The following is a 24,561-nucleotide window of genomic DNA, read 5'->3' as shown; positions in this document are numbered from 1 at the left end:
TGGGCCGGCTCTGCCCCTAACCCTTGTGAATATTGAGGGAAAAGTGTAATCTGCATTTATGGGTCACTCTATATGCCTAACTAGGGTCAAGGCAATTTAGAGCATCATTGTAAGAATAGGAATCAAGGAGGAAGAGAGGAGCTGCTTTGTGGTAGTCTCTGTGGAAGTCGAGGGAAATAATTTAGACACATAGAAAACCATCATTAGACATATAGTACACCAGTCTAAATTACTGTCAATTAATATAGTACAGAGGTTGAGATATCCGGGCTATTGAGATAAGTAGAGTCTATAGTGATTAAGATATGAAACGATGAGTGGGTTTGTTGTGGTTCCAGAGAATATATTTTCTGCTTCCTCCCACTTTTCCTCTTTAGGTCGAACTCACCGATCAAACCAGGTCTCAGCCCCAGAGTATATCTTCCTGATCTCAGAGCTGGCAGGAGAGCGTAGGTTTGCATCTATTGTAGCCAAGCGTCTGGAGAGTCTTGTAAGTTAACCCTACACTCTTGAGACATCATCAACAATAGATGTCTGGTCAGATAAGCAAACTCAGTCCTAGCTATGAAAAGAGCTTTGCTATCTTATAGCTATACAATGTGGGCCAGTTCAGATTTTACCTAGTTGCATGCATGGAAGTGTAATTCTGATTTTCTGTATTGCATTTTCTAAGAAAACAGGAATTAGAGTCCAGGCATACAAAGAGGTAAAACCAGGTCTGGGTCAGCTTGTTGCCTCATTCATGAAGTTATATGGTCACTCTAGATAATTTTGTTTTATAAATGGTCCCCTGTGGTATAAGAAAGTATTTGTTTCAGACAGTGTACAGCTAAAATGTGGAATTTGGTGCCAGATAATGTGCTCAAAGTCAATAGTATACCTGGGCTAAAATGACAGGGCCAATATAATTTATGGAGAAATTATATTTATCTTTTTCCTGATAACTTTCTTTCCTTTTAGTCTTGCCATATCAGAACCTGTGGGTTATGTCTGTCGACCTGTGGATGAAGACAGAGAAACAAATGCATTGTTTATAGATATTCCAAATGAGTATCTCAAACTGGGGCTACTAAGCTGGAGCCTCAACAAATTAAAGCCTTGTAAAAAGCTAACAATTAGTCAAGAACTCTTCTCTCTGAAAGAGCAATGACAGAAAAGACCCCCTTTCCTTACAGGCACAGTCTTAAATTGGAGGCTGCTGAGCTGGAGTCCCAATCAATTTTTTTAAATTTATTTTTCTATAGTTTTCTGAAGTTACAAAACAGCATAATATAACTTAATGCAACTACAGCAAAGCTGTCTCAGTGAATTTTAACTTCTTGTAAGTATTAATGGATAACATGAAGCTCTTCCTTCTTATCTAATGATAAGCTGCTTGAGTTTTCACAGTTGCAACATAAATTTGATCTTAGTAAATCACAAAGTTTTAGATGGTTGCAATTGAAGCAGGCCATTTAGGCGGGGTTCCCTGAATGGAGAAATCTCAATAATCACTATAGCTTGGAATTCTTATGCTTTCAGGTAGATTTTCTGGGACACCAGGCCACACAGTGGTATAAATTAATATCTGGATTTGTGACTAAAAAACCAAAAACTGGTCTTAGGGACATTTGGAGCATTGAGATCAAGCATCAAATTACTGCATCTCAATGGACACGAATTTGGACTTGGAGGATGAGATGTACAGTGTCTGCATCTATGAGACAAACTTGGTTTTTTCTTTTACATAGAGCTTTCTGGACCCCTGTTCGTTTACAAAAATTAGATAGCTCTAAGTCGAATAGATGTTGGCACTGTCATCTTGAGGCTGGGACTTTAGATCATCTTTTATTCTATTGTCCATTTATATTGACATTTTGGAAATCGATATGGGGCCAAATAAATAGGGTGTTAGAAAATCCGGTGGCCTTGACATATGATACTATTTTATTTGGCATGTCAATGAGAGCGAAAAGTCAAATTTATTCAAAAAACAATAAGCTTTTACTTATTATGACTGGAGCTGCCATTCAACAGATTACATTCAATTGGAAAAATCAGAGCAGATTAAATTACAGTTTCTGGTGGAGTTCTGTATGTCATCTATACAAAATGGAAAGAACATTAGCCATACAGAGAGGATATTTTGGTAAATTTCGAGAGGTTTGGGGACCATTAACAGACTTTTGCAATGAATAATAAACATTTTCCCTTAATAAGATAATTGAAATGAGGGGATGGGAATGGGTGAGTGGGATGTTTTGTGTTTTTTTTTTTGGGGGGGGTTATATCTTATTAACATGTATATTGTATAATATAATAAATGAATATTTTTGATGTGATAGGGAGGGGAAGGGTGGTTAAATTTTATGAATTTCAAATGATATTAATAGCAAATTAAGTTATATTTTCCAAATCAAATGTTATTTCTTGTTACACTTGATGTAAGTTGTAAAAACTAATAAAAATTATAAACCAGTAAGAAGCTCTTCCTTCCAGAAGAGATAATCTCAAAAGAGCCTGATGTAAACTAACCAAGAAAGCTGGAGTAGGTTGTAAGTACAGGCTAAACTATCTCAGAAGAACAACCTCTGCTCTTCTGGGTTCCGGTTCTCGTCCAGGAGCTAATTTTAGTAAACTGTTCAGAAGCTGTATGGTCCGTCTCACTATCCATTGAAGACTGAAGAAATACTGAGCATTCCAAGGCTGCATGGAGTCCTTCTGGGCTTTTCACACTGTTTCTCTATCTCCATTCACTGATTGATGGACATAACACTTGGGTTTTGGGCAGGTCTGGAATGGATGTTAAGGAATAGATGAATTGATTTGGTGATAGCACTCTTATTTCTGTGAGTGAGCCACATAGAATAAATTTCTTCATTAAAATCAGCTAGGAGCTTCCAACTGACCTGAATTGGCCACTGTTAGGGACAGGATGCTGGACTCAATAGACAACTGGACTGATCCAGTATGGCTTTTATTTTCTTAACAAAGAACAGTGACTATTTGCACAATCTACTGCTGCATTGTAGCACTTTCTAGAGTTTTGAAAAGAGCCCCCTTTTTTTCTGTTTTGGCAGGGTGCCTTAACCCATGGAGACCGTCGAGCAACTGAATCCCGAGATCTCAGCCAGTATAACTTTGAGAATAAAGTAAATTCATTTTCATGCTCTTCATCAAGGATTTTTAATCTTCTTACATTGAAATTTCACACTTTAAAATATTTTTAATCAAATTATGTTAATATATTGCTTCACTCTAAATTGAACGTGGTCAGGTAACATACAGCTATCATTATTGCAACATTAGAGCTTTGAGATTAGGAATTTAAAAAAAATGAACCCTGCCATTGTGATTATGAACATCTGCCTTTGTTTATTTGGTTATGGTGAATTTTAAGGTAAAAAATTAATGGGTCATTTTTTTAGGGACTTGCACATTCAGCATATGGCGTTAAATATATAAATCCCCTATCCATGAATTTTTAGTGGCTCTTTATGAATAGTGCTGCTGAAAATCCTAACCACTGCAGCAGTGTACTGCAGATCATGGTATTCTGCCTACCTAATATGTATATGTAGATATGATGATAAACAGCCACTATCTGTATAATTAAATGATTTAATTTAGTCCAGAAAAAGGTCATCCTAAATTAAACTGCATAGCATGTATTGCAGTTGGGTATCACCTTATATTTATCGGTTGATACTCAGCCTGCAGCAGCCTCACAGTACTTCAAATACTAGAGACTGTGGTAGCCATTTTGGAATGCAGGATCAAGTGGGCATTGCTCCTACTAAATTTCTTCCTAGACCAACAGGGACTTCTCCAGGTAGACTGGGCGGTCTATGCAGGGTCTATGCAGGGAGGATGGGGGGCTCATGAGGGGGGGACTCACCAGACTTAATGTGAGTGTAACTGTGCACTGGCCAATATTTAGACTAGTGCCCAGTTAAATTTGGCACTTAAAGGTAGGCTTGCCTTTTTATGCCCTAATTTCCTGTGCTTACTTAGCTGGTTAGTAGTCTGACTATTGCCACTTAACTACTTGATCTTCTCCCCTAGCCAGCCTCTAACTTTACAGGGTAGGAGTTGGCCATTTAGCAGCAGTATTTAGTGGCACTGTCCAGTTAAGTTCCACTGATTATTTCTGGTTAGCCCCCCTCTCCTGGCTATTTATCCCATTTATCCCATATCTGCTAGTGGTCATTCACTGGTGCTGAATATACATGATTTTTAAATACCTCAGCCAGCATAAAAAAAAAAAATCACTGAAGCTGACTCTAAATATTGACCCATTAGTCTTTTTAACTGTTTGTTGTAATTTTTCCATTTCAGACTGGTATTTTTTCATACTTGCAGGTTCTTAATATTAGAAGGACAAGGAAATAGCAGTATTTTAAAGGGTTATATAAAGAAATCAAAGTTGGTGTGTGATCTATAGTTTCCATACTGTAGAAACAGCAACAGAAGAGAAAATCATCAGCTCGTCAGTATCCCTGTCTCTTAATTAACAAGAGGACTATGCTAGAAAAGGGAGTAGGATTACTATTGAGTTTAACAGGCCCTGTGTGTGTATGTGTGCATTTGCCTGTTTCTGGGAAAGTCTACAGCTTTCATCAAATTCTAAAATGGGTCAGTGACCCAAAAAAGATTAAGACATGCTGCTCTAAATGATGCATATAACTTAGCAAGCCATGTGTCCACTTCTTCATATTCTAAGCTCTGGACTGTCACTGTGGCCTCGCTTTCTTGCAGTATGGGACCAGAGCATTGGAGAGAGTCCTTTCTGCCATCTTGAATCACTCTAGCAACAAAGTTTTGCCACCCAAGACGTATCCAGGAGGAGCTGCTGCTTTCTTTCATGGTAGGGACAATTGTATTTTCTGCATTTTCACACTCTTTAAATGTGGGCAGGTGCCAAACAAGCTTAGTGCCATTGTACAAGTTTGTAGGAGTTCAATATAGTGATTTAAGTGACAGAATGTTATCCCTTATTTTAGGATATCATCTTTTCTATTACCCTGTTATAACAGACATGCCTGGTGGAGTGTGATGCATGTGTTACTGCAGCCCAGTGGTGGGGCAGCATATGCATGACTGTGTTAGGGAGGAATTGTTCAGGCCTGCATGCATACATATGACTCTGTGTTAAGACAGTGTGTACATGTATGCAAGCATATATGACCCTGTTTCATAGCCTTGGTGTGTTTGCAATGGTGTAGTAAGGGGGGATCTGCCCCAGGCACTGTCTTGGTGAGGGCACAGGTACCCATCCTCCTTTCTACCCCCTCCCCCCCAGCACTCCCGCACTGCCACGCTGCTTCCCTTCCCCCATAGCTTTGTAATGTTCCTGGCGTGAGCAGCAACCCCCAACCTGTTGTCATGCCAGCGTTGGCTCTTCCTCTGATATCACTTCCTAGACCCATGCCTAGGAAGTGATGTCAGAGGAAGAGCCGATGCTGGCCTGACAGCAGGTTGGTGGGGTTGCTGCTTGCACCAGGAACGTTACAGAGGTACGGGAAAGGGAAGTGGCACATGCATTGCAAGAGGGGGCGGGGAAGGAGCGTGTGGAGGTAGGGGGAGAAGAGGGTGGGGAGGAGCTCCACCGCTCCAAGTGTCTCTCGCCCTCTCTATGCAGCTGTGTGTTTGTACACTCTTTTGTTTGATGTGCCCACTCTATCTTTGCAGATGTGAAGCAGGGTCTTATCTCAGTTGGGATCTTTTGTAGAGAAATAAAATACGGATCCATCACTGTGGAAAAGGGTGAGTATAGCCTTCACCTTTTCTTCCTCCAGAGAAGAGAATCTGTAACTGAGCTCTGGAACATATTGTTGTTTGCTTTCTTTTGAGCTTTTGATATCTTGTATAACAGTACTCTTCTTATTGGGGCAGTGACCTGCCTTCACAGGGAATGTGGGTCTGCGGGGAGCCACAGGAGCTCAAGTCAGTCAGGAGGATTCAGGGACACAGATGAGAGAGTGATGGTAGTAAACTTAAGTTAAGAGCTTCCCTTGTTGGGTTTTAATTTTTGAGGGGGGCAGAGGGAATGAAGGAATAGTTGTCGCTGACTGTAATTTATTGGAGGACACAAAGCTGCCCTCACTGGGGAGGGGGGAGGGTAAGTATGTCAAGGAGAAGAGCTCTGGAGGGGAGGGGAGGTATCAGTGGTGTACGGGGGGTGGGAGAGAGAGTTGGAGGATATAGATAAGGAGCTGCTGTTATTGGCTTCTGGTTGGGGGGTGTGGGAGACAAAGGAACTGCATTCCCTGGCTTTAGAATGATGAATGGAGAAAGATAGGGGCTGATCTCATTGGGGAAGGGTAAGAAAGGAGAAGGAGCTGCTGTCACCAACTTTTTGGATGAGATGAAGTTATGCTCTTGCTGTGTTTAGATGTGAGGGCAGCTTTGAGAATTTGTAGTGAGATAAGGAGATAGGGAGCTGCTGTCATCAACTTCAGGTTGAGAATAAGAAAAAGTTATCCTCAGAGAGAGAGTGGTGGGAGAGCTGCTGGGATTGGGAAGGGCCTACTTTGGATTGTTGGAGGAGGGGGAGAGACAGGAAGAACAATCCTTGCTAGCTCTGAGGGGGTCCTGGTGGGTGTTTGTGATTGGGGAAGATCTATCACCATTTTGGGGGTTGGCATCTGTCTCTTTCCTATTACAGACTGCTCCATTTCAAAGTTCTTGAACCGGATTCTGGGCCTAGAGGTGCACAAGCAGAACAGCCTTTTCCAGTACTTCACAGACACCTTTGATTACCTGACTGAGAAGGACAAAAAGGAAGGCAAATATGACTTGGGCATTCTAGGTAGGGTAATGTTGCCCCAGTTTTTCCATTCTAGTCATGCCATGCAGTTTGCCTCTGCTGAATGCTCCTTTTGTTCCTCTCGCAGATTTGGCCCCAGGTGTGGATGAGATTTATGAAGAGAGTCAGCAGTTTTTCCTGACACCAGGTCATCCTCAAGATGGTCAGGTCGTGCTCTATAAGGTAAATGCAAATGGAACTAAAGAAGGCCTAGGCCCCAGCCATATGACTACAGTGTTTTAAATGTTCCACCTCTTCTTGTGTAATACAGATTAACCATGACTTCATATTTCTCTTTGGTACAGATTAGTGTGGATCGAGGCTTAAAGTGGGAGGAAGCCTACGAAAAATCACTACATCTAACAGGACCACATGATGGGTTTTATGTATCCTACAAGGTGGGTGGTGTAGAACTCAGAGGGTAAATGTTCAGCCGGCAGCAATGATTGTTTTGCTGACCACTGCTGGCATTATTCTCTGATATTCAATGCAGGGCCATGTTCAAGCTTCAACACTGACAATCCCATTTATTATGGAGCCAGGTAACTCATAGCCAATTAAGTTGATATTCAGCACTTAAGTGGCTATGAGTTACCACATAAAGATAAGATTGATTTGTATGCGGTTAACCTGCCTGGTTAAGTGATGAATATTAGTTTTTATGCCACTTAAATAGCCAAGTGCTAACTCTATCCCCAGAATTCACCAAAAATAGCTGTTTTCACTTGGGCGCTAACGCCTAATTTTCACCAACAATAACTGGTTAAGTGATACTGAAAATTAGCGGATAGCCCCAACTAAGTGATTTAACTGGTCAGTGGCCATTTCTGGAGAGTGTGGCGCAGTGGTTAAAGCTACAGCCTCAGCATCCTGGGGTTGCGGGTTCAAACCCACGCTGCACCTTGTGACCGTGGGCAAGTCACTTAATCCCCCCCCCCCCTATTGGCCCAGGTACATTAGATAGATTGTGAGCCCGCCGGGACAGACAGGAAAAAATGCTTGAGTACCTGAATAAATTCATGTAAACCGTTCTGAGCTCTCCTGGGAGAACGGTGTAGAAAATTTAATAAATAAAATTACTTTGAATATTTAACCTCTAGATTTTTATTTTTGTATGCCAGGCTCTTTTGGCACAGTAAATCCAATCAAAAGCTGCTTCCAGATGTAGAAGACAAAGCAGTCTATTCATTAGCAGCTGGGGTAGATAACATGATGTGATGAAAAAGCATTAGTTTTATCAGAATATTTGTTGGAGCAGAGAAGGGAAGAAGTGCGACTATATGTATTACAGCAGGAGAGGTGGGGATAGAAGCAGCTGTGCTCTTCACAGTAAATTTTACTTCCTGTACAATGTTAGGTTGTAGTACATTCAGTTGCACACATTTGCCTAAGTTATGTTGAGCTTCATTTTGAGTAACATTACGTAATTCGGGGGGACAGGAGGGAGTAAATAGTTTGTTTATTAATTCTTGATATATAGTAAAGTCTCTATTATCTGGCATAAACAGGACCGACCCGTTTTCAGATAAGTAAAAAGTTGAACAATATGGAAAATAGTGGCAATACCTTAAAAAATGCACAAAAATACTTTATGCATATATTTAAAATAAAGTAAATATTGTTTATTAACACTAATCAGCAAAACCATGAATAGAAATACAGAACCAAACAAGGGAACCATATTATCTACTGTGTGTTCAGCTTCACTTGAGTTGTCATCGACAGCAGGCAATGTGAACAGCATTCCAAAATGTTAAACAATTGTACAGAGCAAGATTGGAGCCCCATTTCTGAAGCTAATTGCTTTGTCTTCTCCAGTCAATAATAGTAAGAAGCAGACATCAAGACAGCAGAACTGAAACTGGAAACTCTGCACTCCAAGTTCACAGGCAAAACAGATCTAAGAATGAGAGTAAGAAAAAAAGAAAGTTGTGTGAATGTAAACAGACAAGAATAGGTTTACATATAATACTGCATAAAACTTATTGTGCACAAGAACCTTACCATGGTTCCCTTGCTGCAAAAACACAGTCTCGGATCAAAAATGATTCCCTGGGAGGAAAAGCAGGCTCTCGAGTCAAATTGTGCTGCCTTTCTAGAGCAGTAGCATGTCAAGTCCAAAACTTGTTGCCATGCTATAAAAGCAACGTCTCAGCTCAAAACATTTTTAATGTCCATTTTCTTTACCTTTATCCAATGCTCAAACAAGCACTGTTAGAAGCAGCGTCAAAGATCAAAAACGGTTCCCTTGCTGAAAAAGTGGGGTCTCGGGTCCAAAAATTATGGTTCCTTTTCAGAGAAGCATGGTCTTAAGATCCCAAAATGGCTTGTTCTCTTGCTGAAAAAAACGGGTCCAATCATTACTGCACGTACTGGAAAAGCAAGGTCTCAACTCAAAAAACATGTCCTCCTTGCAGTGTTTTGCGCCAGAAAACTAGAAAAGAAGCTGCGCGTTTCTTAACATCAAAGCACTGAGGGATGCATGAAGGAGTAGCAACTGCAAAGCATAATTCCTTTTGCAGAGAAGCATGGTCTCAGATCAAAAATGGTTTCATTGCTGCAAAAGCGAGGACCAAGGTAAAAAAATTGCTGCACATACTGGAAAAGCATGGTCTCAGCTTGAAAAAAAATCAATGACTTCAAAGAGAACTTGTGCGCTTCTTAATGGTGATGCAGTGACATCATCAGGAGGTCTGTTTGGTGATCAGATTAGTGAAGATTGGATAAGCAAGACTACTGTATAGCCTTTTAGAGCAATACAAATATCAAAGCAGTTTATAAAACTTCCATAATAGATTTTTAAAAAAACCCAAAAGCCCTCCATTATTTAGATAGGAAAGTACACAAAAACACAGACTCAGCAATAGTTAAAATCTACAAGCATTAGGAATTTTCTGGTGTGGGTAAAGCCATCCAGCTTCAGAGAAAAACTTTTATCTCTCTGAAGCTTCGGATGATAGCCCTATAGATCACATTCTTTTTTAAATTTCCTTGCAAGCTTTTCCAAGTTTATTTATTACTTATGTACCGCCTATCAATGGAGATTGTGAATGTGGTTTTTACATTCAGGTACTCAAGCATTTTCCCTATCTGTCTTGGTGGGCCCACAATCTACCTGACGTTCCTTGCAAGTGTTTGATATCATACCAGAATACTGATTATATCTTCTGGGATTCTGTCCATCGGGATAAATTTATTTTACAATTTAATAGATGATCATAATTTAACATTAGATAGGAGGATTTATTAGTTAGGCTGTATTAGGTAGAAGTTGTTTTTCCTAGTATATTTCTTCTTTTTATTAATGACATTGGGAATGATTGGGCTGGTTGAGTTATATGGGATTAGGATGAAGGGAGCTGAGTGATTGTAGCAGTTGGATAGAGGGTTTTCATGTTTTATTGATCTTTGTAACATGCTTTTAACTTTTTCATGAGGTATGTCATCTTAAATGTTAGAATTGTGCTTCTCAGGTGCGAGGTAACACAAATACCACCCTGCTGGCAGAACAGGGACGAGGCAAATACTTTTTCATCTACAAACCAAACATTGGGAAACAGAACCAGCTAGAAAACTTGGACAGTCTACAGAAGAAGTACCGACGGGTAAGGAGCTTAGCCCAGATGTTTGACCAGGTTGCACATCTATATTTTTGTCTGCGCAACTAAGTGCTTGTCATAATACTTGTGCGGTACCAACCATCCGCTACTGGAGGACATGTCCCATCCTTCTCTTAAACTCTTTCCCCAACTGAAATTATCAATAGAGCATTTATTCAAACAAAAATGGACGGTCTAGCTCTGTCAATGATGTAGTAACAGCAGTTAATTAGATGGGTTTAGAAAAGGTTTGGACAAGTTCCTGCAGGAAAAATTCATAGTCATTCTGGTGGGGTGGGGGACTCTCTTCCATCTAATATCTTAAAAGTTTTATTTTCTACTGAAATATCCCTCCTGGCTCAAATTGAGAAACCCTTTCAACTTCCTCCACTCCTTGAATCATCACATGATGAGGTGATTTAAAAACTGCAGTTAAGTGTGATCCTTTTCAGTCTGGTGAGGTGGGGGACTCTCTTCCAACTAATGTCTTGCATGTAAGAATAATTTCTGTTTGATATCATAACAGTTAATCTTATATCGCAAAACAAAAGTGCCTAAAAAATATCATATACTATTCAATTTATGCACAAGCATAAGAACAAGAAACCCCCCCCAAAAAACAAAAATTTGTGATGTCTACACACCGGTCATTAGAAAGGAAGACCAATGGAACGGAGAACCATCATAGCATCATTCAGTTCTCCATTATACCAAAACCCAGATGTTTAAATGCCTCACAGTGTGCAAAAAATAACACATAGAACAGCGTAACGAATGCAAGTTCATACCAAAGTTCTAAATACTAAAAATAAGTAACCAGCAAATGATTAGAAGAAAAAAGGGTTACTTATCTGAACACTGCTCAAGTTATATAGAAAGTCCCATTGCATCAGCTTGAGGCCGAACAGGAAAACACTAATCCAAGGGCTGCAATAGCCAATGGCCAATAATCACATACCAGTTTGGACATTGGCTATTGCAGCCCTTGGATTAGTGTTTTCCTGTTCGGCCTCAAGCTGATGCAATGGGACTTTCTATATAACTTGAGCAGTGTTCAGATAAGTAACCCTTTTTTCTTCTAATCTTTTGCTGGTTACTTATTTTTAGTATTTAGAACTTTGGTATGAACTTGCATTCGTTACGCTGTTCTATGTGTTATTTTTTGCATACTGTGAGGCATTTAAACATCTGGATTTTGGCATAATGGAGAACTGAATGATGCTATGATGATTCTCCGTTCCATTGGTCTTCCTTTCTAATGACCGGTGTGTGTAGGGGTACTGAGCACATTCATCACAAATTTTTGTTGTTGTTTTTTTTTTTTTGGGGGGGGGGTTCTTGTTCTTATGCTTGTGCATAAATTGAATAGTATATGATATTTTTTAGGCACTTTTGTTTTGCGATATATTTTTGTGAGTGCTGATTTTACTTTATCATCCCTGAGATTTATTTACAGTTAATCTTATGTCATAATCTATATGGCTGTAGGTCTCCCATGAAGAAGCCCAGCAACACTGGCAGAAACAGTACGCTTTCTCCTTCCAGAGTTGCAACCATGCTGTGTGGTAAGTTATGTAGCTCACTAAGTCCTTGTTCACACAGGCGTCTGTAAAAGGAGGTGATCTTATTTTCTGATCTTTACACCAACCTTGATTTTTATCTGTTCTACAGAGGCTGACTTTTCAGGTATTAGAACTGTACAAGCTTCATATTTTGATCTTTGCCCCACCCCCTCGCCTTCGAATTATGACTGTTCTTCCTCCCTTTATTCAGGAATGGGAAATGTAGACTGATTCAGGAGGGGAAGGAGTGCTTCCAGGGTATGCGACTACGCCATTACTACATGCTCTGTGGAGCCTTGTTGCGTGTCTGGAGTAGGATTGCTGGCATTATATCTGACATTACAAACAGCACTTATCTTCAGATTGTACGATTGAAAACAAAGGAGAAGCGAAAGCAAGTGGGTAAGGATATATCCTCTTTCTGTGTTCTGTACTACCACCTGACCACTTCTTCTGCCCCAGAAGTATCATGTGCCAATACCAGTTACTCTATCTATACAATACAACGGCTGGTAATTGTGGCATGTAAAACAAGCATATCCTGGGAGAAACAAATTAAAGGCAACGTGAAAACTACCGTAATCATCTTAAGAATTTTTTAAACAAGTAAGCTTTTAGCTGTCATCGAAAACTAAATGTCTAGATTTAGCCAAAGAATTCCAGATCATCACTGTTTGGTATGAAAGCAGGGAGACTTGAAATTATTTATATTTTATGTTCATTGTAAATGGAAAGTAAATAACCAATTGATTTACATTATGTTGTGTTCTTAAAGAAAGAGACAAATATACTAATGGCAGTGCAGTACCATTAATGGATCTAAAAATCAGAGGGCCTATGTCGGCAGCCAGTACAAAGATCTTAGGAGTGGGGTTGTTGGTTGCCATTTATAGCATGGCAAATTAGTCTGGCTACAACATTTTGCATAGTCTGTGGTTCCCTAATTTTCTCAGAACAACCTGAATAAATTACATTACAATACAATTAAATTACATTACAATACTCTAAATGAGCTACCATATATATTTGAATATAAACTGATCAGAATATAAACCGAGGTGACCTTGCCCCCCCCCCCCCTCAACCTTCTGAGTTCCTGCGGTCTCGTGAACTTGCCGTGAGAACTTATGGCAGCCTTTTCAGATAGTGGCTCTGCACGGGGCAGGAGTGTAGGAAGATCGCTCCTGCCTTGGTTTACCACTGGACCACCAGGGCTTTAAAGGTAGATTTTTATAAAGTCTGGGAGGTGGGAAGGAGGTAGTTTGTGTCATAGTAGACTGGAGCAGGAGGCGGGAGATATCCCTCCTGTCCCAGCCCACCATTGGACCACCATGGCTTATGGCAGGCCCGGGAGGGGGTGGGGGCTGACCCAAATATAAACTGAGACCCCCATTTTTGGCCCCAAAATCTCTGCTTATATTTGAGTATATATGATATTATACAGACTTCAACTATTGTTTTAAAGTGCTCCGTGTGAAAATATTTTCTAATTCTATGAAATAAGTTTTTGGAAAGCTTTTTATTGTTAAAAGGTTGATCTGGGGTTCTAATGATAACATAGAATCTATTATTATACCCAAGATTCATTTGAGACAGAAATATTGTTTAGGGTAAGTATCTTCATAGAAGGAGAGGCTGATGTTGACCTTAACCATAGCATCTTAGTTTTGCTGGTATTGAATAGCCCAAGTTTCGACTAAATAAATGCAGGTTTGTATGGTAATTGTAGGAATGGTATTTTTAAGCATTACCGGAATGAGCAAAGTAGTGTTACCAGCATAGGTGTAACGTTTTACTTTCAAATTAGATTTAAAAATGGCTAAAATAACTCATTAGAATATTAAACAGTATGGGGGGGAGAGAAAGGAATGTTGTGAAATCTCCCAATCCTCTTTCCAAGATTGTCTCCTTATGCTTCACATTATAAGGGGATAGAGAGGTATAGATAGAGGATTACTGCACAGGTCCTGGACCTATTGGGCCGCCGCGTGAGCGGACTGCTGGACACGATGGACCTCAGGTCTGACCCAGCAGAGGCATTGCTTATGTTCTTAAGGGGTAAATTCTGTATAGGAAGCCTATTTCTGCAGCTGCCTAAGAAGATGCTGAGAATTGCAAACTGGCATTTTATACAGAATCGCATCTGCCCTAAGGAACAGAAGCCCAACCCCACCTAACCAGCCCCGAACGGCGCCCATGTCACAGGCGCCGGTTAGAGAATCGTGCCTGATCCCTTCCCATCAGCTGAGAGGCTGCAGCATGAAACCACTGAAACACACACACCTGCAAACTTGGCCGGCAGGATGGTTGTCCAATTCATCCCCACGCCACCCCCAAACCCCCACTTGACACTGTCCATGGCAGGAGAGATGACCAATTGCTCCTGCCGCCACTCCCGAAGTCCCCCAGCAGGAGGGATGTCCACTCCCTCCTGCCACCGGCCGCGTCAATCCCTGACACTCCCCAACACCTTCCAACACTCACCCAACACTCCCTCACACCCCAACATCCTCCCTGACACTTCCCGAATCCCCTCCCATACCTCCCTCCCATGGCCAGCAGAAGGGATGCCTACTCCCCCTAACACCCAGCAGGCCTACCTCTTCCAAAATGCTGGGCTTTCCCCTTTCTAGTGCATTCTGGGATGCATCAGGAAGGGGCCTAAGGCTCTGATTGGTCCAGGTGCCTAAGACTCCTCCCATGGAGTGGTCTTTAGTATCTGGCCAATCAGATCCTTAGGCCACTCCCAGTGCATCCCAGAATGCACTGGGAAGGAAGACTAAGACACCAGGCACCTAAGGCCCCTCTGCCAACCGGAGCCTTAGGCCCCACCCTGGTGCATCCCAGAATGCATTTTGGAAGAGGCAGGCCTACCAGCAAGAGGGAATGGGTATCTCTCTTTCCAGCCATCTCCTAAAGGTAGGAGGGGTCAAGAGGTGTCAGGGTATATTTGGGTGTGAGATAGTGTCCGTTGGGTGTTGGAAAATGTTGGATGAGTGTCCAAGGGTGTTGAGGAGTGCTGGGTGGGTGTTAGGAAATGTTGGTGAATGTCAGGTGGGTGTTGGAGAGTGTTCAGGGAATTGGCAGGGCCAGTGGGCATCTCTCCTGCCAATTGAATGGGGGGTGTCAGGGGTTCCAGGGATTAATGGGGTTGGTGACAGGAGGGAGACAGTGGCAGAGGGTTCGGGGGTGGTAGCCGCGTCTATTTGAAATGTAGACAAGCTTTTTGTTGGCCTACATTTCAGGCGCTTATCGCAGCCCTAGGGAAACGCCTAGGGCCACTTAAACTCGGTCACTTCTAGGTGAAACCACGCCCACACCCAACCTTGGGCGAGCTTAAGTGTCCCAATGCATTTCCCTCAACCGTGACAGACACCTACAGTATAAGCGGTATGCCTCAGGGTGTGTTTTGTTTTTTTTAACATTCATCCTGATTGGCTGGTTAGACAATGGTAGGACACCTACCGCCACCTACAATCAGGATGCTGTTTATTGAATTTGGCCCTAAGTCCTTTCAGTCAAGATGCCATTGAACCAATTCAGCACTCTATCAGAGATTCTAATATCACCCAACAACTTTAATAAAAGTTGATGATCACTGTCAAAAGCAGCTGAAAGTTCAAATTGAAAGATTAATCCTGTAGATAGTGGAAAACTTGCAACCACGGTGGATTAATCTTATTTCCATTTTCTACTTATTTTTACTTATTGTTTATTAACATAGCTACCACACTACTTAAATTAAAAATAAAATTATTTTTTCTATCTTCGTTGTCTGGCTATCTACTTTTTCTAAATGTGTTCGTACTACTCTCTGGTTTCCAGTATCTCCCCTTTTGCTTCCCTCCTTTCATCATCTCTTTCCTCTCTATCTTCTCCCCTCCCCCCTCCCCCACATCTGCCCTCTCTTTCCCCTGCTCTATCCATAATCTGTCTTCCCCACTTCTATACAGCATCTGCCCCCTCTCTTTCTCTCCCTTCCATCCATATTTTCCTCTTGTCTGTCTACCATTCATTGTTGGCAATCTCTTGTCTCTCCCCCACTTCCATACAGCATCTGCTGTGCCTCCTCTCTCCTTTCCATCCATCATCTCCCACCTTTGTCTCTTCCCCATCTACCCTCTTCCCTTCTTCCATCCAATCTGCCCTCTGTCTCCTCATCCCCTTCTATAGAGTATCTACCCTTCTCTCCCTTTCCATCAGTATCGCCTAGCATCTCCCCCCTTCATACAGCATCAGCCCCTCTCTCTTTTCATCCAGTGTCTTCCTCTCTCACCTCCTTCCCCTTTCATCATATTTTTCTCCTATTTCTCCTCTCTTCCATCCAAGCCTTTGTCTCCCTCCATCATACAGCTTTTTCCCCTCTCTCTTTCCCCTTCCTTCCAGTGTTGGCCACCTCTCTTGTCACTTCCCCCCACACTTCCATCCAGCGTTTCACCTTTCACTTTCCCCCATCTTATCTCATCTTTGTCTCTTCCTCACACCATCTGTCCTCTGTCTCCCACCTTCCATCAGTATCTCCTAGTGTCTCCCCACTTCCATACAGCATCAGCCCCCTCTTTCCATCCAATCTTCCTCTCTCTCACCTCCTCCTACCTTTCATCATATGTCTCTCCCATACAGCATCAGCCCCCTCTCTCTTTTCATCAACTGTCTTCCTCTCTCACCTCCTCCTACCTTTCATCATATGTCTCTCCCATACAGCATCAGCCCCCTCTCTCTTTTCATCAACTGTCTTCCTCTCTCTCACCTCCTCCTACCTTTCATCATATCTCCCCCCTCTCTCTCTTGCCATAAACTGTCTTCCTCTCTCTCATCTCCTCCTACCTTTCATCATATCTCCCTTCTGTCTCTCCCATAAAGCATCAGCCCCCCCTCTCTCTTGCCATCAGCTGTCTTCCTCTCTCTCACCTCCTCCTACCTTTCATTATATCTCCCTCTTGTCTCTTTCTCACCTGACACCCTGCTGCTGCTTCCTCTTGGGCCATGCACCAAGAGCAGCACTTCCCCTCTTACGTCCCATAGCCACTGCCACTGCTTCTCTAAATGTACAGCAGCAGTGGCAAAACAGCCTACCTCACTCTCGCAATTGCAGTCTCAGTCTGCATAGCTGCTGGTTATGCCCTTCCAACATCTGGTTCTGGGTCAGAGCCAAAGCTGATCATATTAAGGCCACGAGTACAGTCGGTGGGAGAGCAAGGTATTCTGTTTTGCCTCGGCTGCTGCTCGTTTAGAGAAGCAAATGAAGCAGCCAGGATGGTGGTGGGGAAGTGCTGCTCCTGCTGCACAACAGTCCTGAATTGCTGCACAAGGTCTTCAAAAGATGTGCGCAGCTATGCAGTTTAGTGGGAACATTGCCTGGATTGTTTGGATTGAATGTTACAAAGAGCCGGACATAACTTTGTCATACAGTATCTGTTTTTATGATGACAAGCTCTGCTGTACTACCTCAGCTGAGTGAATGAAGAACAGATTCTGCTCAGCTGGAGTGTAGCTTGGGGAAGTAGTTCAATGTACTGACTGAGGTGACATGCCGAGATGATGACTAGAATATAGGGTGGGTGTGCAGAATAACCTTGTTCTGAAAGAATTATGTGTATGGTGGATAGTGGATTAGAGTTGCAGTTCATGGATTCTCCTGGATGACATTACAGCTACAATGAATAGGGTCTTCCATGTGAGATGTTTGAGGGTAGCATGCCCCAGAGGTTCAAAAGGGAGGGGAGTGTCAAGTAGTTGTGCCAAAACAATATTAAGGTCACAAGATGGTGTGGGTTTTCTGACCAGCAACTATTTGTTCATCAGTCCTCTCATAAACCATGACACCAGTTGATGGAGCGGGATTGGCATGCCTTCAATTTTATCATAATCTGCCTGCAGTGCAAATAGGGAAAGGTTCACCAAGGTGGTTTTGAGCCCTGATTTAAAAAGGTAAAGTAGGTAAGTCAAATACTGTACAGTTGATGAGATAAAAACATATAGGATTACCTAGTTAAGTCTTTTCTGGAGACTAAAATGATGTCATAGATTTCCTGCAGTCACATCCAGGCTATTAAGTTCAGGGTTTAGGTACAATAATTTGCCCTCTTATTGAGTTAGCAAAGTCTGTTGAGTTCATAGTCATGTTGGTCGGTCGGTCCACTACTGAGGACAGTAAGAGGGTGAACCAGAGTTGTCTGGGTCAGAGAGGGAGTGGGGGTAACAAGGATGACCTTGGCTTGCAGTATCTTCTGTAGGACCTGAGATATGAGTGGGAATGGCAGAGAGGCAAACATTAGACCCTTTCCCCACAATGAGGGAAAAAACGTATTTTGGAATAGAACCGTTCATATTTCCCTTTAAGGTTGTCCAGCATCTAACAAATCTAAAACCCTTGCAGCAGCACCACCACCACCACCATCTTATTCACACATTGCTATTCTAGAGCCCTGCATATGGAATGAAAATGTCTAGTTTTAAAATTCCTACCTGAAATTCTAAATTTGACTTTTATCCCCTTTCCTATATCTTCAGTACCTACAGGTAACCCCAGAGCTAGCAAGTCCTGTCCACTCCCTAAAATCTTATCTCAGTGACATGTGAAATCTGCCACCTTTGCTCCAGGCAAGCAAGTTATCAAGCAATTCGCATACCCACCAACCATCTACATTCCTAGAAAATGAATCACTGATTTACAACAGCAACCCTAACCCTTCCCTTGTCAAGATCTCTCTTAGCAGCAAGTGAGAGAACCTCATTACATTAGAATACTCTGTCACGGTGTCTCGCAAACTTTGGGAGCCACGGTTCGAGGGCAGCCAGAAGTGTGCGGACATTAACACAATGTCAAACACATGCATGACATCATCCTGTCGATATCTGTGCATGCGCAAAGGATCTCCAGATGGGGCCCTGACCCGCCAGTGAGGGGTACAGAAAAAGAGGCAAGGATGCCAGGGAGGAGGAGATGCGCTGGCGGCAGCAGCTGACTGCTTCAGGATGTGCCTCTCGCTGTGAGAGGCATGTCTTGTAAGCAGTCAGCCACTGCCAGCGCATCTTTCCCTCCCCCTCCACCAACTGTGCGATACACTGCTCTATCAGTTAGAACCAAGCTCCTAGCAACACAATTGCTTTTTACCACACCTTGGTGATGCTCTCTTTCCAGGTGACCTTGCTGCTATAATAAATAAAAATCACCAATGGTGAAACAAATATCAAATTAACAGTCCACACAGAATGTCACAATATTTTATCCTGTTTAATATTTAGTGTAGACCAATGGTTCCCAACCCTGTCCTGGAGGACCACCAGGCCAATTAGGGTTTTCAGGATAGTCCTAATGAATATGCATGGAACAGATTTGCATACCTCTCACTTCCATTATATGCAAATCTCTCATGCATATTCATTAGGGCTAGCCTGAAAATCCGATTGGCCTGGTGATCCTCCAGGACAGGGTTGGGAACCACTGGCGTAGACCACATTACTACATGATGTTTGGGGGGAGGGAATGGGAACTGTAGATTTTGTCATCTGCTTATGTTTAACAGCATAATTTAAGCAAATTTGGGTAATTTGTACCAAAATAAATGTCATGCACCACTTTGCATAACTGACCAGCAGAATACTGCTTACATATTTTTTTTAGTGTGCAAAAGTGACATTAGTGTGATGTTATTTACTGAAAGAATTATCAAGTATATATGACAAACTAAATATGGTGCAAAACAGATTGTTGCTGAATTTCTAACAAAGAACTACCATATAATAAGCTTCTGAAGATTGATACTGGTACAACAGAACGTCAGAAGGCTAGTGACTGCATGGGAAGAACTTAATTAAAGACAGCAGCATACCCATCTTCAAGCTTGTGTATCGGGTCAGGAAAGACATTTTGAAAAAACAATGACTGAACTTAACCTTAGAATTTATATTACAGTAGTAGCTCTGTCTTAGGTGATCTTTCTTTATTAGTAACAGTTGTCCAGTGTACATTTAAAAAAAAAAAAAATCAGTTTCATTCCAATGTTTGTTTGTTTTTATTTTACAAGGTTTGTGATAACAGCCTTAGGATCTGGTAACATATATTGTTGTTCAGTTTATTTCTGCACATTCAATGAAAATTTTACTTAAATAGATGCACAGTACTTCATACTACGGAGATTCCCTTTTTTTTCTCTGTTCACTGCTTCTATCCATGACATTCTCTTGTCTTCCTTACCAATGCCATAGCTGCTCTGCTCTAACCTCCAGTAATGAGACTCTCAAAGCCAGGAGTTCTTTGTACCAGGTGCAGATATACAACCTCTCACAAACTAGGAGAAACACATACATTTGGCATGTAATGCAAAAGACTAGATAACCCCCATTTCAATGGTAGACTGGTGTTTTCATGTTGTTAGTATTTAAAATATGTTTAAATTGAATTATGCCTTCTCTGTTCCTAAACTCCCTTAAAGTTATTTGGTACATTTTATGTTATTTTATCATTAATATGTAAAGGAACCACAATTAACTTGATAAGAGTAGACTACACCTCACTCTGACCTTAATTGACTCATTCTGAAAAAATGTTCTATCCTCTTAACTAGGGTGACAGTACCTATAAATCAAAGAATAGCTGTAGAGGTGGGAAACAAGCAGCAGAAGGCACTCAAACCTCCTCTTTCATATCTTGTTTTTTTCTTCTTAAAGCACTTTCACCCAAAACATACATGTGATAGGGGGCAAGAGGCTGATATGTGTGAACAGGGGACCTTGGAGTGAAAATGTCTGAGCATCTCAAGGTGATATCTAAAGCTAGAAAGATGCGAGGCCAGCATAAGAATGGAGGTGTTAATGTCCTTATACAGGTTCTTTGTAATGCCCCACTTGAGATATTGTGTTTAGTTTTGAGGAGCCTATAAAACAAAAAAACTTGAAGTAGTGCAAAGGAAATTGACTAGCCTGTTAAGTGATTTGCACCACAGGACATATTAAAAGAGAGTTGAAGGCCTGCATGTGTAGACCCTAGAGAAAAGGAGATATTAAACAGACAGTTAAATAGTTGAAAGTTATTAATATACAAACAAATCTTCAGGAAGCAGAAGAACTAGAGGACATGAATTGAGTTTGCAGGGTAGACTTAGTACAGTAGTATCAGGAACTACTTTAAGGAGAGGGTTGTGGATGCCTACAATACCCTCCCAGGGAAAGTGGCGAGAACAGAAACAATGACTGATAAGCACAGAAGATTCCTATAGAACAAAAACATGGCATCAAAGCAAACTTAAGGGGCCCTTTTCCTATATTTAGGATTTCAAAAATAAATAAATATGAATATCACAACCGAGGTGTTGAAACACATTGGTGCTTAGTGAAAGAAGTGCTCACTGCCAAATATTTCTCAAAATGGAGGAAAGAAATCTTAGGAACCATCATTGCACTTTGAATGTTCCCCATCGCCAAAAATGATAAAATACAGTCACTTATCTGAAAAATCAGATGATGATGCAATGCATATCCCCATCACTCATCTTGTTCATATTCCTAAATTATTTGTTCCGTGTTCTCCAAAATCAAACCTTAGCAACCAGCAATTAAAACTTTTCCAATCCTACAGCGTTGTCGACTCTCCCTGCCTCCAATCTGAGTTTCACCATCTGACTTCATTTGGAGAAGTCTTAGTTCCCTGATTTGCAAAATTTAAAGGATCAGTATAGCTTGCCGGGCCTGTGCTTCCAGACAGATTTGCTAGGGCATCAGGCAGTCAAGTGGTATAAATTAATATCTGAATAAAAAATCTAAAACTAGTCTTAAAGACATTTGGAGCATTGAGATAAAGTGGCAGATTTCTGCATCTCAATGGCCATGAATTTGAACTTGGAGGATGGGATGTACTGTGACAGCATTTGAGACAAACATGGCTTTTTTTTGTTGTTGCATAGAAGTTTTTGGACCCCCTTTTAGATTACAAAAGCTAGATAGTTCAAAACCTAATAGATGCTGGCACTGTCATCTTTACATAGGGACACTGGATCATCTGTTGTTCTATTGTCCTTTGATACTCAATTTTTGGAAGTCTATATGGGGACATATTAATTTGATCCTGGAGAGTGCAATTCCACTGTCGTATGACATGGTAATCTGTGGGATGTTGTTATCTCCTACTCCGCCAAAAGATAGACATAAGAGCAGATTACTTGATGTAATGACTGGGGTAGCCATGCAAATGGTCACTAAAAATAAGAATTTTGACCAATTAAATTTCACTTTTTGGTGGAATTCATTATGCTTGTGTTATAAATACAAGAAAATTAAGTCTGAACTAATGCGTAATAACAAGTTGTTTAATCTGACATGGGGTCCATTGACCAATTTTAATTAAATGGTTTATTCCCCTATTACTGGTTTGATTTGCACTAGAGAATGACCCGGTGACAAAATTCATCACCGTTCCCGTCCCCGCAGATAACCGCGGGAAATAATCCCATGTCATTTTCTAGTGTCTATTTCAACCTCGGTCCTTCTACACCAGCATTCTTCAAAACAAAGCTTACGGGTCAGTGGTTGTGCCCAATTATACTCTGATTATTCCCTCTTTCCTTAAAGAATGACATGAAGATTGTTTCCCGTGGTTATCTGCGGGGACGGGAACGGTGATGAATTTTGTCACCGTGTCATTCTCTAATTTGCACATCCAGGGGAGGGGGGTGAAAATGGTTTCTCATGTATTTATTGATAGATGTAAGTGCTGTTTTTCAAACTACTTGTATGTACAGTGGTGCCTCACACAACGAACTTAATTGGTTCCAGGAGCAAGTTTGTTATGCGAAACGTTCGTTATGTGAAACGCGTTTTCCCATAAGAATACATGTAAAAAAAAATAATTCGTTCTGCAGCATAAAATATGCTAAGATGACATAAAAAAAGATAAATTTTTGGTTATTATTTTTATTTAGATACATCTAAAAACATAATTGTTTTTTAAAACAACACACATTTTTTAAATTTAAAGACAGACTAAGTAGAGTCTAATTTTACAGTGAGAGAGGGCAGAGTCTCAGCGGCAAAAACTGGGACTTAACTGTTCATTTTTTTTTTTTTTCTACCGTGTTTCCCCGATGATAAGGCAGGGCCATCAAATAAGACAGCCCCCCCCTTTTAGAAAAAAATGTAAAATAAGGCACCCCCCCGCAAATAAGCCACCCACCGATACCTGCGCTTACCCGAATCGGGTGGTACGGTGGGTGACTCCGTGTGGTCCCTGGCACCCCCGACACGATCGGGGCAAGAGGGAGCCCAAGCCCTCTTGCCCCCCCGACTCCCCGACACGATCGGGGCAAGAGGGAGCCCAAGCCCTCTTGCCCCCCCGACACGATCGGGGCAAGAGGGAGCCCAAGCCCTCTTGCCCCGCCGATTCCCCAACTCCCCGACAATATCGGGCCAGGAGGGAGCCCAAGTCCTCCTGGCCACGGCGACCCCCTTAACCCCACCCTGCACTACATTACGGGCAGGAGGGATCCCAGGCCCTCCTGCCCTCGACGCAAACCCCCCCTCCCCCCAACGACCGCCCCCCCCCCCCCCAAGAACCTCCGACCGCCCCCCCAGCCGACCCGCGACCCCCCTGGCCGACCCCCACGACACCCCCAACCCCCTTCCCCGTACCTTTCTGTAGTTGGCCGGACAGACGGGAGCCAAACCCGCCTGTCCGGCAGGCAGCCAACGACGGAATGAGGCCGGATTGGCCCATCCGTCCCAAAGCTCCGCCTACTGGTGGGGCCTAAGGCGCCTGGGCCAATCAGAATAGGCCCGGGAGCCTTAGGTCCCTCCTGGGGGCAGGGCCTGAGGCACATGGTCGGGTTGGGCCCATGTGCCTCAGGCCCCGCCCCCAGGAGGGACCTAAGGCTCCCGGGCCTATTCTGATTGGCCCAGGCGCCTTAGGCCCCACCAGTAGGCGGAGCTTTGGGACGGATGGGCCAATCCGGCCTCATTCCGTCGTTGGCTGCCTGCCGGACAGGCGGGTTTGGCTCCTGTCTGTCCGGCCAACTACAGAAAGGTACGGGGAAGGGGGTTGGGGGTGTCGTGGGGGTCGGCCAGGGGGGTCGCGGGTCGGCTGGGGGGCGGTCGGAGGTTCTTGGGGGGGGCGGTCGTTGGGGGGAGGGGGGGTTTGCGTCGAGGGCAGGAGGGCCTGGGATCCCTCCTGCCCGTAATGTAGTGCAGGGTGGGGTTAGGGGGTCGCCGTGGCCAGGAGGACTTGGGCTCCCTCCTGGCCCGATCGTGTCGGGGAGTCGGGGGGGCAAGAGGGCTTGGGCTCCCTCTTGGCCCGATCGTGTCGGGGAGTCGGGGGGGCAAGAGGGCTTGGGCTCCCTCTTGGCCCGATCGTGTCGGGGAGTCGGGGGGGGCAAGAGGGCTTGGGCTCCCTCTTGCCCCGATCGTGTCGGGGAGTCGGGGGGGCAAGAGGGCTTGGGCTCCCTCTTGCCCCGATCGTGTCGGGGAGTCGGGGGGGCAAGAGGGCTTGGGCTCCCTCTTGCCCCGATCGTGTCGGGGAGTCGGGGGGGCAAGAGGGCTTGGGCTCCCTCTTGCCCCGATCGTGTCGGGGAGTCGGGGGGGGCAAGAGGGAGCCAGGCGGAGAGAGGGCAGTTAAGCGCAGTGC

General features: G+C 43.0%; 1 protein-coding gene across 3 annotated transcripts in view; it reads left to right on the top strand.

The window, feature by feature from the left end:
- Window positions 1-24,561, top strand: part of SBNO2 (strawberry notch homolog 2) — a 209,644-nt gene that overhangs the window by 181,347 nt on the left and 3,736 nt on the right. For all 3 annotated transcript variants that reach the window (XM_033956721.1, XM_033956720.1, XM_033956722.1), the window contains 10 exons: window positions 378-490; window positions 3,060-3,131; window positions 4,738-4,846; window positions 5,671-5,745; window positions 6,647-6,790; window positions 6,876-6,970; window positions 7,093-7,185; window positions 10,261-10,392; window positions 11,875-11,951; window positions 12,160-12,350. In XM_033956721.1, the coding sequence (XP_033812612.1) occupies window positions 378-490; window positions 3,060-3,131; window positions 4,738-4,846; window positions 5,671-5,745; window positions 6,647-6,790; window positions 6,876-6,970; window positions 7,093-7,185; window positions 10,261-10,392; window positions 11,875-11,951; window positions 12,160-12,350 (1,101 nt within the window). The remainder of the gene's footprint in view (window positions 1-377; window positions 491-3,059; window positions 3,132-4,737; window positions 4,847-5,670; window positions 5,746-6,646; window positions 6,791-6,875; window positions 6,971-7,092; window positions 7,186-10,260; window positions 10,393-11,874; window positions 11,952-12,159; window positions 12,351-24,561) is intronic.

This window comes from Geotrypetes seraphini, chromosome 8 (genome assembly GCF_902459505.1).
Source record: "Geotrypetes seraphini chromosome 8, aGeoSer1.1, whole genome shotgun sequence".
NCBI lineage: Eukaryota > Metazoa > Chordata > Amphibia > Gymnophiona > Dermophiidae > Geotrypetes > Geotrypetes seraphini.
This window is presented reverse-complemented; position numbering and strand designations above follow the sequence as displayed.